The sequence below is a fragment of the Rhinolophus hipposideros genome (genome assembly GCF_964194185.1).
Source record: "Rhinolophus hipposideros genome assembly, chromosome: 21".
Taxonomy (NCBI): Eukaryota; Metazoa; Chordata; class Mammalia; order Chiroptera; family Rhinolophidae; genus Rhinolophus; species Rhinolophus hipposideros.
The window spans coordinates 41,421,226-41,438,038 of record NC_138067.1 but is presented as its reverse complement, the minus strand read 5'-3'; the positions used below and the strand labels follow the sequence as shown (position 1 = coordinate 41,438,038).

Here is a 16,813-nt window from a genome sequence, read left to right as displayed (position 1 = left end):
TTGCAGGTTCGATTCCACTATAGCCAAGATTGTGAACAACAGCTCCCCCTGGAGCTGGGCTGCCGTGGAGGTCGCCGTGGGCTGCTATGGGGCTGCCAGCTGCCGCAGACTGCTGTGTTGCTGTGGGCTACCGCATGCTGCCAGTAGCAGCCAGTGACCAGCGTGAGTGGCCGCCAGCCATCCTGAGAGGCCAGCAGCCAGTGTGAGCTGCCATGACCTGCTGAGAATGGTTGTCTGATGACCAGCGACCAACTGCCTCAGCAGGGGAGAGCGCAAGGCTCATAACACCAGCATGGGCCAGGGAGCTGTGTCCTACACAACTAGACTGAGAAACAACGATTTGAACCAAAGGGATGGGGGGTGGGGAGGGAGAGGTGAAAGGGGGTAAAAATTAGAGAAGCTGGGAGGGTTCTTGTGGGAAGTGGGCACTCAGTCATCCTACAAGCCCAAATGGGAAAACTGAGGCCCAGGGGAAGCAAAGGGACTTGCCAAAGGCCACACCGTCCATGAGGAACTACCACCCTGGCTTTCTCTAGAGTGGTGAATTGGTTGGGGGGGTGGAAAGGAGTGAGGAAGCGGCCTGGTAAGGGACATGGAGAAGGAGGGCGGTCTGCTGAGAGGTCCAGAGGGGCCAGAGAGCACCCTGGCTGCAGGATCCTGAGGGAACTGGAATGGGTATAGGGTGAGAAGAAGGAAAATGGTGTAAGGGGGGAAGAAGGACAATAAGGGGCAGGTAGATTACTGAGGGGTGGGAGGGTGGGGGATGGATGGACATGACACCCGCCCCCATCCTCATCAGAGCACCCCTTCAAATCACTCCAGAAATCTTAGCATTTATAAAAATTGGCAGATTTATTCTCAAGGGGCCCATTTCAAGAAGCTAAAGGTGAAGTGGGAGAGGGGAGCTTTCCTCCCCCTTTCCTTTCTCTCCCATTTTTAATTTTCCCCTAAGGGGGTACAAATGGCCTGGACCCCAAAACCTACCCAAATAAAAAACAAAAAAACTGAGGTTCCAAAAAGTTACAGCATCTTAATTCCTCATAGAAAAGGGGAAGGAGCCAGAGGGAAGGGAAGTCCCTGGGGGAGGGGAAGGCACCCCCAGCCTGGTGGAACTTCCCCCCCCCTTAAATAGTTGCCCCAAATGGGACAAGCCTGGGGCTATGGCATTTAAAAACTCCCCACACCCCATTTTATCAAAACCAAAGAGAAAAAAAATTTCCCTTTCCCCCCCGAACCTAAATATATATATATATATTTTCTTAAAAAAACAAAAATTCAAAGGCATTAAGCGTTAAAGTGAATCTAGAACAAGGGAATGTGAAATTCCCTCCTTCCTTCACCCTTACCATGGAGTTCATTGGTACGTCCCCAGCAGAGGAACCAGCCCCAAGGGGATGGCAGAGGGGAAGGACCAAAGGGAGCAAAAGGCGGGGGCCTCCCCAGCTAATCAGCAGCCAGTATGGGCATGGACATGGCGCCGGGGAAGCCACACCCTCTTGGAATTTTCCAAGTGGGATGGGGAGTGGGGAAGATGCATTCCTGTGTAGTCTTCAGCCAATTCCAAGTCAAGTAGAGGCAGGGAAAGCAGGGTGACAGGCGGGGTGTGCGGAAAGGAGAAACGGGATCTTCTGGGGCCCTGTGGTCAGGGGGAACCCCGCTTTCTCAGCTCCTGAACAAAGGCTGGAAGGAAACAAGGGGCAGAGATCAGGGGTAGAGCCTCTTCCCCCTTCCCTTCCAAAACAAGGCTCTTTCCAAGGGACACGATGCCTCCAAAACAAATAAATGCTTAAAATAAAAAACAACCTCACCTTCAATTATTTCCTCTTTCACTTTCTGCAGTTCCTTCCTCACTTCTTCCAGAAGCTCCTGAAAATAATGGGGTGCAACCCATCAGGAAGAGTGCCTAGACCTGAAGAAATGCATCTCCTTTCTTAATGGCTGAAGGGCCAGAGGAAGGAGGTTTAAGCTCCTCCCACCCACCCACACACGATGACATCACTGACACGGTCACAGAGGGCCTGGAGAAACCTAGCGGAGAATTCTGGATCCTGGGGCAGGAAGAAAAGTACTGGAGAAGATCCAGTACCAGGGTTGGCAAGTAAGTTCTAGTCTCCTGCCAACTCCAGTTGGTGATGTATGTCTGGGGCCAGTGTGCCAAAGAGGATTCTGGGTGCTCATCAGCAATGTGAGCAGTGATAGATTAGTAAGGTCCATCAAGGGCACTGGAAAAGGAGGTTATGGGGTTTGTGCCATCCCTGATGCGATCCAATCTCCATTTTTCTGACTTGGAAAAGTGTACGTTTCCAAGACCTTTTCTAGAATCACACCGCAGGTCAGTGGCAGTTTGGACTCACATCTCCTTCCTTCCTGTGGCCCCTTGGTAGCTCCCAAACCTCACCTCCAGCCCCCTCTCCAAGCTACCTGTTTCACCCTCTCCAAGTCTGACTCATCAGCAGAGCTGGGTGTAGAGGAGTGGGCCTCGGAAGTGATTATTGAAGATGACGACTTCATCCTACAAGACATGGTGCGGTTTGGGACAGAAACGAGGTTAGAGAGAGCCTGCCTCCCTTTCCAGGGGTCAACATTACGTTCTTCCCTACAAATTTGGCAAATCCAGCCACTTTGGGCAGGTGGGCCCAGTACTGATAGCCCACCTTGGCAAGGTCGTGCTGTTCTTCTCCCAGGGTCTCCGTGTAGCTTCTGGGGGACAGGCAACAAATTAGAAAGATTAGGAGCAAAGCATGCCCCGCCTCAATCTTTCTCCCACAGCCTCATTAGCCCCTGTTCAAAGAACCATCTCAGAGACTATCTCCAGCATTATTTGCGCACACTCTCTCAGAAGGGTGCTCTATGTGTGAGAACCGGGCCTCCTGAGACTTGTAGTTCCCGTGGCTGGACTGGGCTCTCACTCACCACTGTGGGCTGGGACTCTGGCCTCTGGCTCCTCCTGCTGGTGGGAAATAAAACTGTCACGAGCCAGCCCCTGCCACCCCTCTGGCTCCTTTTCTTTTTCCAGGTTCAACCCAACCCATTCCTGTCACATCACCTTCCCAATATCTCTACCCAAATGGAAAAGTTGAAGGTATATACGGCAGGAAGAGCCCCTCACTCACATTGGCAGATTCATCCTTGGGGGGTTTCTCCCCAACTAGTGTGGCTTTCCTTCTGCAGGAGGAAAACGCAAAAATCAGATGACTTCAGTCCACCCTCAGCCACTCAACAATTCCCCTTCCCAAACTCTAGAAAGATGGATTTTAGGGTGCAGATTTCTGGAATTCATGAAGGCTAAGACAACTTCAGTTTTATCAGTGAAAGGACACTGTTCTCGAAGTAGGGTGGAGGGATTATGCTTCTCACATTTGGGCATCACAAAATTCTAAGGGCTCTGGGTTCTATTTTAGATGCTGGGATTCTAGGAACTTGAGTTTCCAGATTCTGAGGCAGTAATTTCTAAAGTCCTAGAATCCTGGGTGAGGCCACCAGCTAGCTGCAACCTCAGCCATTTCAGGAGAAGCAATCTCTGGCATTATATCCCACAGCTGGCTATCAAAGGGGGAAATTTCACCCAAAAAAACAAAAATGGGAATCTTGAGCCCTCCCCCCACCTCACCCTACTGGGCAGGAATCTCCTGTTGATAAATGCAGGTCTGAGGGTTTATTTCCAGAGTTTTCCACAGGCATTGAGGGCTCAGGCTCACCTCCGGGCCAGCATGGCATTCATCTCTTCCATGAGCCCCCCACCTGTGCTTCGAGTGCTCTCAGCTTTGGGGGCCGAGGGCCCCCCTGAGGTCTCCTCCTGCTGGAGAAATTACAAAGAAGAGGAGGCTTTATGGCCTCCCAGCCACTCCCATGATGCCCCAGGCAACTCTGGCCTCATTTCCCATTATTCCATCAGGGCCCCAGTCATCCCACAGCCTGCCATGCCTGGCCCCCTCACCTTGCTGACTTTCCTGAGTTTGGCTCCGGCAATGGCTGCGGCCAGGCCAGGGGCCCCGGTCCCTCCACCACTGGGGCCTGCTGTAGGGAGAGGGGGCGGAGGGGGCGGGCCTCCCCCTGCTCCATGCCCCACAGCTGAGACCCCTGAGGGGGGCAGTCCAGGGGGTGGGGGGGGACCCGGAGGAGGGGGAGGTCCTGGAGGTGGGGGTGGTCCCCCAGCTGGGGGAGCAGGTGGGCCTCCTGAAACAAACACAAAAAAGGAGGGGTGCTGAGAGAAGCCTCATTCTTTGTTGTCTAACTGGCCCACCCCTTCCTCTGGGAAGATCCCCTGATTCGATTCCCGATTCCCGAGGCCAGTTGAACAATCACCTGCATTGGAGACTCGGCGCTCCCGCTCCATGTGCTCTGGCTGCCTGAGGAGGGATGATGGAGCTACCATCACTCCGGGCCCCAAGAATGGCCAGCAACCTCTGGCCTGTCTCTGAGGTCTCCAGTGATGCTGGCTACTAACCCCAACCCATGCCTTCCTTTCTTGGGGTCTCAGGAAACAGGGGCGGGGAGGGGGGAGGGCAGGGACAGTGTAAGACCAAGATGCAAGCATTCTAGTCATCAGACTGTCAAGAACATTTGAATTACAACACGCCCAAGATCCTTTAAACAACCAAATTTTGGACTCTGGGAATCCGGAGAACCAGGACTTGAAGGGTCAGAAGGTTCGCAACTCTGGGTGTCAGAGGACTTTCGCAAACCCCAGGAGATGGGAGTTTCTGAAAGCTGTCAATTTCTAGTCCCCTGGGAGCTGGAACACTCTGGAAACTAAAAAGTTGGAGTTCTGAACTCTAGGAGTCAGGGGTTCTGGAACATCCTAGAACTCTGGCAGTGGTAAGGTTCCCCACCCAGGGACTGGCCCCACCTTTTCTGCTGCTCCACCTCCTCTGGGGAGGGACCATTCTGGACAGACCAGATGGGAGGTGCTGCTGGCGGCTGCGATGGTGGTAGTGGTGCTGGAGACCCACCTCCTGGAAGGTGAGAGTAAAAAAGGGTGATGAATCAACCCCAGGACCCTGCCCCAGCCCTTGTCACTTTCCCCCAGCTCTCCCAGGCCTCCGAGGAATCCTGCCGAGGTGCTCACTTCCTTCTTCCCCTGGGACCCTGACACTCTGGGCTGGGGTGTGGGCACCTGGTGCTGTGGTGATGCCCAAGTGACAGGTGAGACAGCAAAGGCCCAGAGGGGGCAGTCACTTGCCCCAAGTCCTACAGACTGGGATTTGCAGGGACAACACTTGAATTCAGGCTGACGCCAGCATCCACTCTTAACCACTAGCCCAGCCGCTCAGATCCCCAGAAAGGCTGACAGTCTCTTCCTCACCAATCCCCAAGTCTCTGGCTCCCAGGGACCTGAGCTGCACACCATATTTTTCTCTATGCCCCCAGACAAGCAATCCCTTCCCCACTGGTGCTGAGGTTGCTCCAGAAGGCAATTCCCTCTGGCGTTTGGTGATCTCCAGTTCCATAGCAGCTCCTGGATACACAGTGGTCATCTAAAGCCTCCCTGTCCATGCACCCGGCATCCCCCAGGAGCTTGTTAGAAAAGCAGACGCTGAAGTCCCCCCCCAGCCCGATCCAACCAGAACCTGCATTTCATCCAGACGCCCAGATGATCTGTAGGCACGTTCAAGTTAAGAACTACCAACTGGACGTTTTTTTCTTAATATTGATGCCTGAAAATTAACTGATGATGACATAAGCCAGCACAATGGCTACCTGGCAAAAGGGCACAGAAGGAGCTTTCTGGGGGCTGGAAATACCTATATCTTGATCTGGGCGTTGGTCACAGGGGAGTGTATGTGTGCGCAAAACTTCACAGAATGGACTGTACCCTTGGACTCAGGTGCACAGGGAACACCTGGGAACCCACACGAAATTGTCAGACTAACTCAGCACAGAAGCAATGCATTAACCTCCTTTTCAGATGAGTATACTGAGGCCCCAAAGTGTCTGTGGTAAAGTGTCTGCCCCTGGACACGTGGCAGGGCTCGGTGGTCCCCTCTGCCCACTGTTTCTAACCTTCCAACGCCTCTAGGGCACTGGCCATGCCAGTGGCGAACTGTGCGGCATCCTCCTTGCTGCCAAAGTTGAGGCCCCAGACCTGGCGAGCGTCACGCCACTGGTGGAAGTTGGGGGTGGCCTGGTTATACTTGAGACCCCGGATGATGGCACAGTTGATGACCACCTGGCAGGAGGAGAAAGGTGGGTGAAGGGTGGCGGGCACAGGGGTGGGCGGCACAGCCCAGAGAAGGGGAGGCAGAGGGAGGCTTCACCTGCTGGTCTGGCTGCATTTTCCGGCCGACCACCCGGAAGGATTTGGCCGTGGGATTATGATAGATCTGGACTCGGCTGAAGGCCTGGGGGCCTGTGCCAGCAGGCATCCACCGCTTGTTGCCGTCATCGTAAAGCATCACAGTGGCCCGGCTGGAGCAGATAACTGTCTCGCTGCCAGGAAGGAGAGAGAAAGGGACAGAAGCCGGTTAGCCGAGGGGAGAATGACACCCTCCTTCCAGGGCTGGTCACCTTCTCCGTCTAGGTCCCCCTAGAAGATTCAGAGACAATGTGAGAGGATGAGAGAGACACACCACAAGGCTACGGGAGACAGACCCTTGAGGAGATCAACAGACAGACTGGGAAGGAAAAACAGACAGGTGGGACAGAGCAAGACAGACAGACTGGGAGACAAAGAGACAAACTGGGGACGTGAGAAAGATGAGGAAATAGACAGGGAGAAAAAGGCAGGGAGAGAAGTCGGATAGATGGGTTGAAAAGGGACAAACATGCGAGCTGATATGGAGAGAGAAGTGAGGGAGGGAGGGAGAGTCAGACTGATAAAGGAGAGACAGACAGACAGACAAGGGAATGGTGAAGGGAAAACAGATGGAAAAACAGCACAGTAGAGAAAGAGATAATTGGCCATAGTAGCAATGCATTGGCCTCATGTTCAGATGAGTATACTGATGAGATGGAGAAAGACAGATGGACAGTCAGGAGAGATGCAGGTAAGGGCGGAGTAAGAGCTGGAAGTGGGGACAGGGCAGGCACTCTAGGTGGCACTGGGAACCAGCCCCTGCCCAGAGCCTCAGTTTCCTTCTCTCTGCCAGGGACCACTCCCCGTCCCCACTCCCCACTCAGGTCAGAGAAGGAAGCTAAGGCTCAGGGAGGAGGGTCAGGCTTGTAGCAAGCTGGGGGCCCACGCTGCATCCTAGCCGCTTCCACTTCCTGCTGACCCCCATCTCATCCATCTGCCCCCCCACCCCAGGCCGAGGCGCCAATGGCCATCAGAAGACACTCCCCACTCTTTCAGACCCATGTTTTGGGCAGTGACCCAGACAGCCCCAGCCCCACCCTCCACTGCAAGAGACAGTCCAGTGCCCAGACAGTGACAACCCAGGGCTAGGCTCAGGGTGTCCAGGAGCACCTGTCCTGGCCTGGGTGTCAGAGGACTTCCTGGAGCAGGTGACATCTGACTCAGCCTTGGGAGGAGGGGTCAAGAAATTGGTTCCGAGTTCAGGATCTGACATCCAGGGACCTGGGTTCAAATCCCCACTGAGCCATCTACTCCATGTGACTCAGGCAAGTGACCCTCCCCCTCGAGAACTGCAACCTGGGGAAATGGCAGTCCCCGCCCCCAGGGCAGTGGAAGGAGTGAGTCTGGGCACATCAAGCACTTGGCACAGTGCCTGGCATGTACTGACCACTTGGTAACTGTCAGCATCCGTCCCGGGCACCCTAACATTCCTCTGGAACCATCCCCCAGCAGTGTGAGGAGGTTCAATCTCCCCTCCCCCAATGAGGAAACTCAGGCTCCCAGACAGGAAGTGACTTGCCCAAGGTCCCACACAGACGAGGGGGAAGCGCTAGTCCCCGCCCCGCCCCGCCCCACTCCACCCCACCCCCACCAAACTTTTTCCTGAAAAGAGGAAGTTGGTGGTCAGAGGTTTCCGGGGAGAGAAATTATATCCCCCAGTGGCTCTAGTCTGCCGGTGCTGGGGGCTGGGGCGTGACGCCAACGCTGTGGAAGACGGGCAGGGAAAGCCCCTCAGCAGACCCAGCTCTGGGTTCCCAGGCCAGGAGGCTGAGACCCTGACACTCCCAAGTTTACATAATTGTGGCACCTCCTTCCAGGCACTTCCACTGGTCAGGAGTCCTAAGCCTTCTCCTCAGTCATTTTATTCTCACTATAGTCCTTCAAGGTGGGCACTATTTCATCCTCATTTTGCAAGTGAGGAATGCAAGTGGAGGCCCAGACAAGTTGAGTGACTTGCCCCCCTCCCCAGGGTCACAGAGCTAGTAAGTAGCAGAGCGAGGATTTGAACCCAGGCCACCTGGCTTCCAAGCCCATAGTCTTAACCACCAGGGACTGTGTGGGCCCTACCCCAACACCAGGTGCTGTTTCCAGACAAGCTCAGCCTCAGGGGACATTTCTGGCTCCCACTGCCCCTGGCAGGGCAGGGTTAAGGCCTCGCCCACACCTGCCACCCACACCCAGGGCAGACTCTGGCCAGGTGCCCGGGTTGTCTTTGCTACCCCACCCTGGCTGCACTTTGCTCTCCCAAGCAGAGAGCTCTGGCCTGCTGAGGCCCTGGTCTGGCCTGAAGGTGCCTGCTGAGTGACCCCAGGCTGGTCCTACCCCTCCCCAGGCCGTAGTGTCCCCATGACAGCAAAAGGATCCTGTGAAAACACCAGTCAGATCAAGTCCCTTCTCTTCTCAGAAGCTCTCCTGGCTCCCCTGGCTCGTGTTGATCTGTGGCTTTCTGCTCTGTGTGATCTCGATCTCATCACTTCCCTCCCCCCAGCTCGCTGTTCCAGCCCCTCCGGCCTCCACGCAAGCTGCTCCTTCCACAAGCCAGGCCATTCCTGCCTGGGGCCTATGCACTTGTCCTTCCTTGGCTTGGAGCCTCACCTTCCTCAGGTGAGGGGAAGAGGTGCCGTCTAAGCAGAGACCCATCTGTAAAGTTCCTCTCCCTCTCATCGAATGTCCCACATGTCATAGCAGCTGTCCCTGCCTGACCGATCTCTGTCTCCCCTACCAAAATGTCAGGACCATGAGGGCAGGGATTTTTGTCCTTATTGTTCACTGCTGTTTCCCCAGAACCTAGAATTCTACCCAGCCCACAGGAGGTATTCAACAGTGGTTAAATCAGCCATGTTTAAAAAAAGGAAAACTCAGTTGATAGTCACGGATTGGTGGGCATCCCAGACACTGTTCTAGGTACCCAGCTCCAGTTTCCACAAAGAACCTTGCAATGATGTCAAGAGAGATGAAGACACTTGTCCCAGGTCACACAGCAAGTAAGCAGAGGGGCTCCTATTTGAACCCAAGTCCTCCCAAGTTCTTAACCTCATTTAAAGATGAGGGAACAGCTAAGCTGAAATTTGAAAAGCCAAGGCCTAAAGTGGTATCAGAGGTTTTTAAAAAAGGTGGGGAGGATATAACTACATCCGCACCGCAGTGGTGATATATGCAGAGGCTGCTTCTCAGAAGACTAACTGTGGCTGGTGGCCTCTGAGGGGAGTACTGGGGACCCGAGGAAGAAGGAAATGGACACATCTCACGGTTTACTCTTTAGAACTGCTTGATTCTTTCTTTTTTTTTTTTTTTGCCAGCATGGGCTGGTATTACCTATAAAAAACTCATTCATCACTTAAGTTCAAAAAACAAAACTATAAACCAGGCAAAAGCTGCAACGGAAAATCCCACAGCCAGGAAGCTGGGGAGTAAGGTTCAAACAGGGTCTGCTTGATTCCAGGGGTTTCCTGGGGTCTCACACACTTGATTTGACATGAGAGAACCTTAATCCCCAGCCAGCCTAGCACCCACCCCTCCCCACAAGTCCCCATATTCTGGAAAACTCTAGCATGAGGTGGATGAGAGAGCATTCAAGTCACTCCCTTGCTGTGTGGCTTTACCTCTAGGGTTTCCAGCCCTGGAAACCATAACTCACTGGGTTTGTTGTAAGGATTCAAAGAGATAAGAAAAGCCCTAAAGCTCAGGATTTGGAGTTTAGCACAGGGGCCATACAAGGAAGCTGAGAGTCAAAACATGAGGGAGAAAGCTTCCCATCATTGGAGGCAATCAAGCACAGTCACTCCAGTTTACGCAAACCTTCCAGATTAGAGGCTTGCCCTTCCCTTCACCCCTCACTCCTACCCCAAGACTTAACCTATAGCTTCCTTAAATCATGAAACTTGTGACCCACACTCACCCCCACGCATACACATTTCCAAACTATAAATCTTTGCAACGACCCTGCATAGGAAACCAGATCTAGGGTCTGTGGGGCTTGTTTGGCTCACTCTAGTCCCTCCTCCCTGACCAAACTCAGTCTCCCAAAAGTAAACAGGAAGGTAAACGTTTCCACCTGGGTTTTTGTGTATCTCCATTATCTTAACTATTCCTACAATGAAAGCATGTATTTTATTTGTAAAGCTCATTAAAGGTTTTATTTTTCTTTTTCTTTAACAGCATAATAGTCCGGAGACAGTCCTAGGTTCGAATTCAGCCTTGCCCACTTCCAAACTCTTTTGGCTTTAATAGGCAATTTGCTTAATTTGTCTGTGCCTTGGTTTTTCCATCTGTAAACTGGCAGGCGGTGGGGCGCCGTCATAATAGTCCATCTCTTAGAATTGCTGAATTGCTAGGAGGATTAAACTGAATCAGGCACCTATTACAACGCCTGGCACAAACTAGATGCTTGATTAAATTGCCTCTTATTATTTTTAAAATAAAAATAATAATTACTATTACTGGAAGAAGAAAGAAACGGACCCAAATTCTTCAGAATCCCTTCTGCCCTGAGATTCTCAGACCTCTGCCCAGCTTCCTGGCCTTCCCAGAATCCCAGCTCAGAGTCCCGGACACAGCAGACACTCAACAAATATTTGTCAAACTAGGAGAAAAAGAACTATTATCTTGTAATTTTCCATCTTAACGTGTTCTCTTCCAACTGCCCCCAAGGCTGTCCTCAGCTAAACCAGCCAGAAATCAGAGGATCCCAGTCCCCTCTCCTCCCTCAATATTGCCTAGGAATTTCTGAGGGATCTTGTGCCAATCCTTTCTCTTTGAGCCTCAGTTTCTCCAGCTACATCCAGGAGCTTGTGTCAATTTGAATCCTAGCTGTCTTTGGAGAAGGGGCACAGCCCAGGAAGTCGGGTGTGACCACTGGCAGGGAAGACCCCTCAGAAGGTGGGAGTAACCCTCTTGCGGGACAGGGAACAGTGCAACTTCTGCCCACCCCCCAGGAAGTGGGAGGTTTGGCCACGGTCATTAGTAGGGGGCCTGTGGGAGGGCCGGGGCCTCCGGGACTGGGCTAAGGGGGGGGGGCGGGAGGCCGGCCCAGACACTGCTCCTGCCCTTTTACGGTCTCAGTGAGTGAGGCAGCACTAACTCGGACATCCGCCATCCGCCTTCCACCGTCCCTGGGACCGGAAACGCGGGGGGGTGGGGGCGAGGGGCGAGGCTGGGGGCTGTGGGTTGTGGGAGAAGAGAGTCCCCCCCCACCTCCGGAACAGGGTAAAGAGAGCCTGGCTCCTGAAAACTGCCCCCTGTCCAGAGAGACATTGAAGAAGGGAATGTTGCTATAATGGGAGAAAGAGTAGGCAGGAGGTCTTGAGAGTGTCTCTAGGTGCCCCCTTGCTCTAAATTTTCCAACCATTCCACCACATCAGAAGAAACAAATACGGGAGGGGGATTCTCTAATGGTCATAAAAAGGAATGCCACCCTGATGTCAGAGGGCAGAGGTATGGGGAACGTAGGGGAAGTGGGAGGATGGAGGCATCAAGGGCTTAATCCCCAGCCGTCCCCAGAGGCCGCCTCCTCAAGCTGGGGGCTTTGGGGCAGGAAGTCCCTGAGAGAGTAAAGGAAAGGAGATAGTATTGTCAGGCTCTGGCCCCAAGGGAGCGATTATGGGGGGGGGGGTCAAGGGGAGGAGAGAATGGGGGGATCCAGTCGTGTTTCCCAGCCCGCACTGGCCCCGCCCTCAGGTGCGCCCAGGAGTTTTGAGGGAGGCCTGGATAAGACAAAATCCTTAGGTACCTTGGGCTCCCCCCGCCAGGATTAAATTCCTGGGAAGATAGCTGAAACTATCTGGGAAGCCTGGGTCCTGGGAGGAGAGGACTATGACCTTGAAGCTTCCCAGCGCCCCCTCCTCCAACCCCAGAGCTCCGATGGCTGGAGAGTTGGGGTAGCGAGAAGGGGGAGGCGCCGTGGTGGGGAAAGCAGCCAGGCCCACAGCGCTCCTGGTCCGCCCCCCACACACCAGCTGTCTCGACAGGTGAGTCAGTAAGACAAAGGCCCCCCTTTCCACAGCTGCCGCACCCCTCCCTCCCAGGGCCGCGCAGGTGGGGTAGAGGGGCCGCCCTTCTCTGGCCCAGAGCCGGGGAGCCGCCCTCTGCATAGAGCACTCCCTCGGTCCTAGGCACGGCCTGTTGTAAGCAGATTGGGAGTGCTGAGCGGCGGGGGAGGGGCGTCCCAACCAGACCCCGTAGGCTACGTCTGTCTCCGTCCGCAACTACCTCTTCCATTGGATGAGAGCCCCTCCAAATTTAGGGAGTTAAGTACCCTCGAAGTGAAGGAGCGAGGTCCCACATGGTAAGACTTTCCAGCGTCACGTAAAGAGGAACCCTGCAAACCAATGTCTACGTTTCAACCTCTCAGGTGCCAGGGACCCTCAGACTGGGCCCCCCACAATCCCTCTCTGAGTCCGAGTTTAGATTTGGGGGGAAGTCTGAGCCCTGACTAAATCCTGACCTCCCTACAGGGAGTATCTGCCAACTTGGAGGTCTTTTGCAGAAGTCTAAGAAATTCGGGAGTCCTCCGAGCGCCCCAAATCTGAGGGCTCCCTGGAGAGCTTCACCGGCACCACCTCGAGCCTTGGGAGTCATGGGAAAATGGTCAATATCATCCAAGCAGGTTCGGCCTTAAATCCGAGGCTCCGAGTGGCCGGTCCCCAAATTTCAGCCCGGAGCGAGCTGGGGGGAGGGGGACAAAGGCGGGGTGGGGAGCCCGCCCCGGGTGGAGAAGGGTCTGTAGGAAGTTGGAGGCTCACCTCATGGCTGCTCGGCAGGCGGGCAGTGCACCCACAGGGTGGGTGCTGCCGGGGAGCCCCTGGCTCGAGGTTCAGAGGTTCGGGGTTGGATCCAGGTTCTGCTCAGTCTCCCCCAGGGTCCCGCCCCATAGAGTCCGGCTTCCTGAGGGGAACGTGGACGCGGCCCGGGCGGGTCTTCGGGCGCCTCCTCCCTGTGGGGGTTTGATCGGGGGTCCCTGCGGCGGAAAGGGCGTGCAGCGTCCCCTCCCCGGCGCGCCCCCTCGGCCAGCGGCAGCTACAATGTTACTCTTACTACTGTACTTCTCTTCGCTACATTTCGTTCCAAAATTCCACTCCCCACACCCACAATGCCCTGCGCCTTAAAGGGGCCGCGGACAACTCAAGGTGGAGAAGGGGGATGGAGGGCGCTTAAAAGGGTAACGCGAAACCTAGACCCGCTATTTCCCTCTCCCCCATCTTTATTGCAGGGATGCAAGCTGGGGTCACCCCCAAATTAGGGAGCAAGCTTGGTGGACGGGAAGGGATCCTTCCTTGATCCCTAATTCTCTCCCACGACGGGAGTTCTTAGGGGGATCTCAATGGGGGCAGTTCCTTCTCACCTTCTCTGTCGACCTCTCCATTTCTTTACATTCTGCTCAATTAGGGAGTTGGGGGGCGAGGAGGACCCTCTGGTTTAGCATAGGTTCTTTCAAATTTTCTCCCTTATATCCTCTCTTCGGACCACTCCAATGTCTCTCTTGGCCAATTTATAAAAGGTTACTAAGAGTGAACCGTCTCCCCCTCCACAGGAGGGGGATGGGTGGGGAGGGCCCCACCCCCTTCACTGCCCCCCGCCCAGCCCGGGAAGGTGAGGAGGAAGTGGGCCGAGGGGGCGCGGCCGGCCGCTGACTCAGCCGCAGGGGGGTGGGGGTTGTTCTCCGGGATAAAACCCTTGGCCCCTTCCCCACGCACGCCCCACTGTGACTCAGTTTCGCCCGCGGAGGATGGCGGGATCATCCCACAACTGGAGGGCACCGAAGCCGGGAGATCTCCCTAGTGGTGGCTCGCGCGAGCCCCTTCCCCCACAGGCCAGCTTCAAGCTGAGCCCGCACACCCTCCAAGCCTTCCGCAGTGGTTCCCGCAGGCTCCGCCCCACGTGACGTGACGTCACTTCTGTGGTCCCGCCTCTCCCGTAGAGCGCCACCTGTCCTGGGTAAGGTGCCCTAGCCAGGGGCCGGAGCCTGGGAAATCACCAGTTTGATGTTTCCAAATGTGTGAACTGAGGCCTTGAGGCAGGGAATATATCTGGGCTATAAGCCCTCTTGCCTGAACCCCCAGAACTCCAGTGGTTCTTGGGTGCAAGGTATGAGTGTAAAACCAACAATTCTTAAGGCCCCGTTGACTAGGTGAGGGAGTCAACCTTCCCAGCCTTTGTGCAAGAAGAATCCTCTGCCTGGATGCTGCCCTGACCTCATCTCATACTTCTAGGACATGTTCTAACATTAATTCTTCTCTGCAGAATTGAGTAATCCTTTCCCCTACTCTACCCCACCCTGGGAGACCTTGAACCCTGATCCACCTGGGTTATCATTGTTTCTCTGTGTGTCTTCTCAGGCTGTGAGTTCTTTGGGGGCACAGGTAGACTTCGTCGATTTCTGTGTTTCACTAAGCCAGCCAGGCCCAGAACAACAGCGCAATACACATTTATCCAACTGAATGAGAACCCCAGTTTCTGTGTGACCTTGGGCAAATCTTTTCTTCTCTCTGGGTCTCAGCTTTGCCATCTGTAAAATGGGAGGTGTGGTGTCTCTGTGTGCCACCTGCACTGCAGTCAGCAAACTTTCTACAAAGGTCCAAATAGGAAATATCTTAGGCATATTAGATATAGGGTCTCTTTTACACATTCTTTTTTTACAACTCCTACAAAATGTAAAAACCATTCTGAGCTCAAGTGCTATGCAAAACAGCAAGATCCCTGCATTAGAGAAACCCTTGCATATATACACAAGGAGCCTGAGCAAGGATCTTTATGTCAGCAATGATGTGAGGGCAAGAAATTGAAAATAGTCTGTCCATCAAGAAGAGGATGGATAGCAAAACCATTGCACATCTTCTTGTCTGAAGCACTGGACAGCAGCTAAAAAGAATGAGGTGTGTAAGTGGCATGAAAGAAGTCCCCAACATATTACTGAGTGAAAAAAATTGCCAAATGAGGGCAGCTGGTTAGCTCAGTTGGTTAGAACGCGGTGTGTGGTGCTTTTAACAAGGTTGCCGATTGGATCCCCACATGGGCCACTGTGAGCTGTGCTCTCCACAACGAGATTGAAACAACTACTTGACTTGGAATTAGTGGGTCCTGGAAAAACGCACTTAAACAAATAAAAGTTAAAAAACAATTTGCCAAGAACAGCCAGATGGCTCAGTTGGTTGGATCACGAGCTCTAAACAACAGGGTCGTTGGTTCAATTCCCCCATGGGATGCTGGGCTGCACCCCCTGCAACTAGAGATTGAAAATGGCAACTGGACTTGGAGCTGAGCTGCGCCCTCCACAACTAGATTGAAGGACGACGACTTGGAGCTGATGGGCCCTGGAAAAACACACTGTTCCCCAATATTCCCCAATAATTTTTTTTTAAGAATTGCCAAATGATAGAGTATGAAAAAAAATCAAGGAAACCACTTGGGTGTACATGCAGAGTAAAAGTTCTGGAAAAATCCACTCCAAACTCATTGCAGTGGTTACCAATAGGATAGGGAATAGGATTGTGGGGAATTCGATGGTCATAGAGATCTTAAGCCTCATCTTGAAAATGCCAAGCTCGATCCTGCCTTTAGGCTATTGCACTGGCTGTTCCTTGTGTCTTGAGACACCCTTCTCAGGGCTATTTGCATGGCTGGCTGCTTCTCTGTCAGGTCTCTGCTCAATTGTCCTCTCCTCAGAGATCTTCCCTGATGCCCCTGTCTAAAGCATCCCCGTTGGGAAAATTGAGTGGCTGAGGGACAGGGGATGGAGAAAGACCTCATTGTACACCATTTTGTACCCTTTGAATTTTGAACCAACTGAATTTATTACCACTCAAAAGATAAATGAATAACAATTTAAAAAACCAAAGTAGATTTACTTATCGCATCCCATTTTATTCTCTGAGACATTTGTCAGTGTCTGAGATGACCTTATTTCTCGGTTCTCTTGTTTGCTCTTTCCCCGCACACATACCAGGTGGGCCCTACAATAGGCATGAATCTCAGTGAGTCCCCTGCATTGATGGCCACGAACAGTGCCCAATATGCATTTGCAAATGACTGGGTAAATAATGTTTGCGGGTTTTTTTTCCTACAAGAAAAATGTATTTTGAGTCATGTAATTAACATTTAATTATAAAAATTCTCTCCTACCTCTCCCAAAACAGATGAAAAATGGAAAGAGAAGGTTATTGAACTGGTTGAACTCCCTCAGGTCCATGGTTTGTGGTTTCCTCCCCCTCTCCCTCCCCATTGATGGTGGGAGGAACTTCTCCTCATAAGACTATGAGACAGGGAAGTAGGAGAAGGGGAAATAAGCATTCTGGGATTCCTCCATCGGCTCGTCTTCCTTCCACTGGTCCGTAACTGGGGAAGGGGAGTTTTCTTAGTTCCGTTGGGGCCCCAGCTGGGCAGAGGGTCCCCAAAAGACAACAGTTGTCAGGCCTCCAAGTCCAAGGCAGAGCTTGAATGAGTGCCAGTGGCCTTCCCAGTCCCATTCTGCCCCTTCTGTAACAGAAAATGTAAGACAGTACATTTCTTTTCCTCTCAGTATCT

The 16,813-nt window shown here is 53.3% G+C and overlaps 1 protein-coding gene across 6 annotated transcripts; it reads right to left on the bottom strand.

The window, feature by feature from the left end:
* Positions 1 to 829: 829 nt before the first annotated feature.
* VASP (vasodilator stimulated phosphoprotein) lies at positions 830 to 13,384 on the bottom strand. Of its 6 annotated transcripts, none has more exons than XR_013992137.1 (14): positions 13,036 to 13,373; positions 6,258 to 6,429; positions 6,004 to 6,169; positions 4,850 to 4,955; positions 4,306 to 4,349; positions 3,938 to 4,176; positions 3,699 to 3,799; positions 3,114 to 3,165; positions 2,914 to 2,950; positions 2,655 to 2,700; positions 2,422 to 2,512; positions 1,809 to 1,866; positions 1,153 to 1,680; positions 837 to 1,077 (listed from the first exon to the last, which is right to left on the bottom strand). XR_013992137.1 is itself a non-coding variant. In XM_081031270.1 (13 exons), exons 1-13 carry the CDS (start codon positions 13,038 to 13,040, stop codon positions 1,643 to 1,645), a joined length of 1,155 nt encoding a protein of 384 aa, XP_080887396.1. In that variant the 5' UTR covers positions 13,041 to 13,384; the 3' UTR covers positions 830 to 1,642. The 6 variants fall into 6 exon arrangements, 4 of the variants coding, with proteins under 4 accessions (XP_080887396.1, XP_080887397.1, XP_080887398.1 ...); XR_013992138.1 differs by having other exon boundaries at positions 838 to 1,077; positions 2,914 to 2,947; XM_081031270.1 differs by having other exon boundaries at positions 830 to 1,680; positions 13,036 to 13,384.
* Positions 13,385 to 16,813: the final 3,429 nt, after the last annotated feature.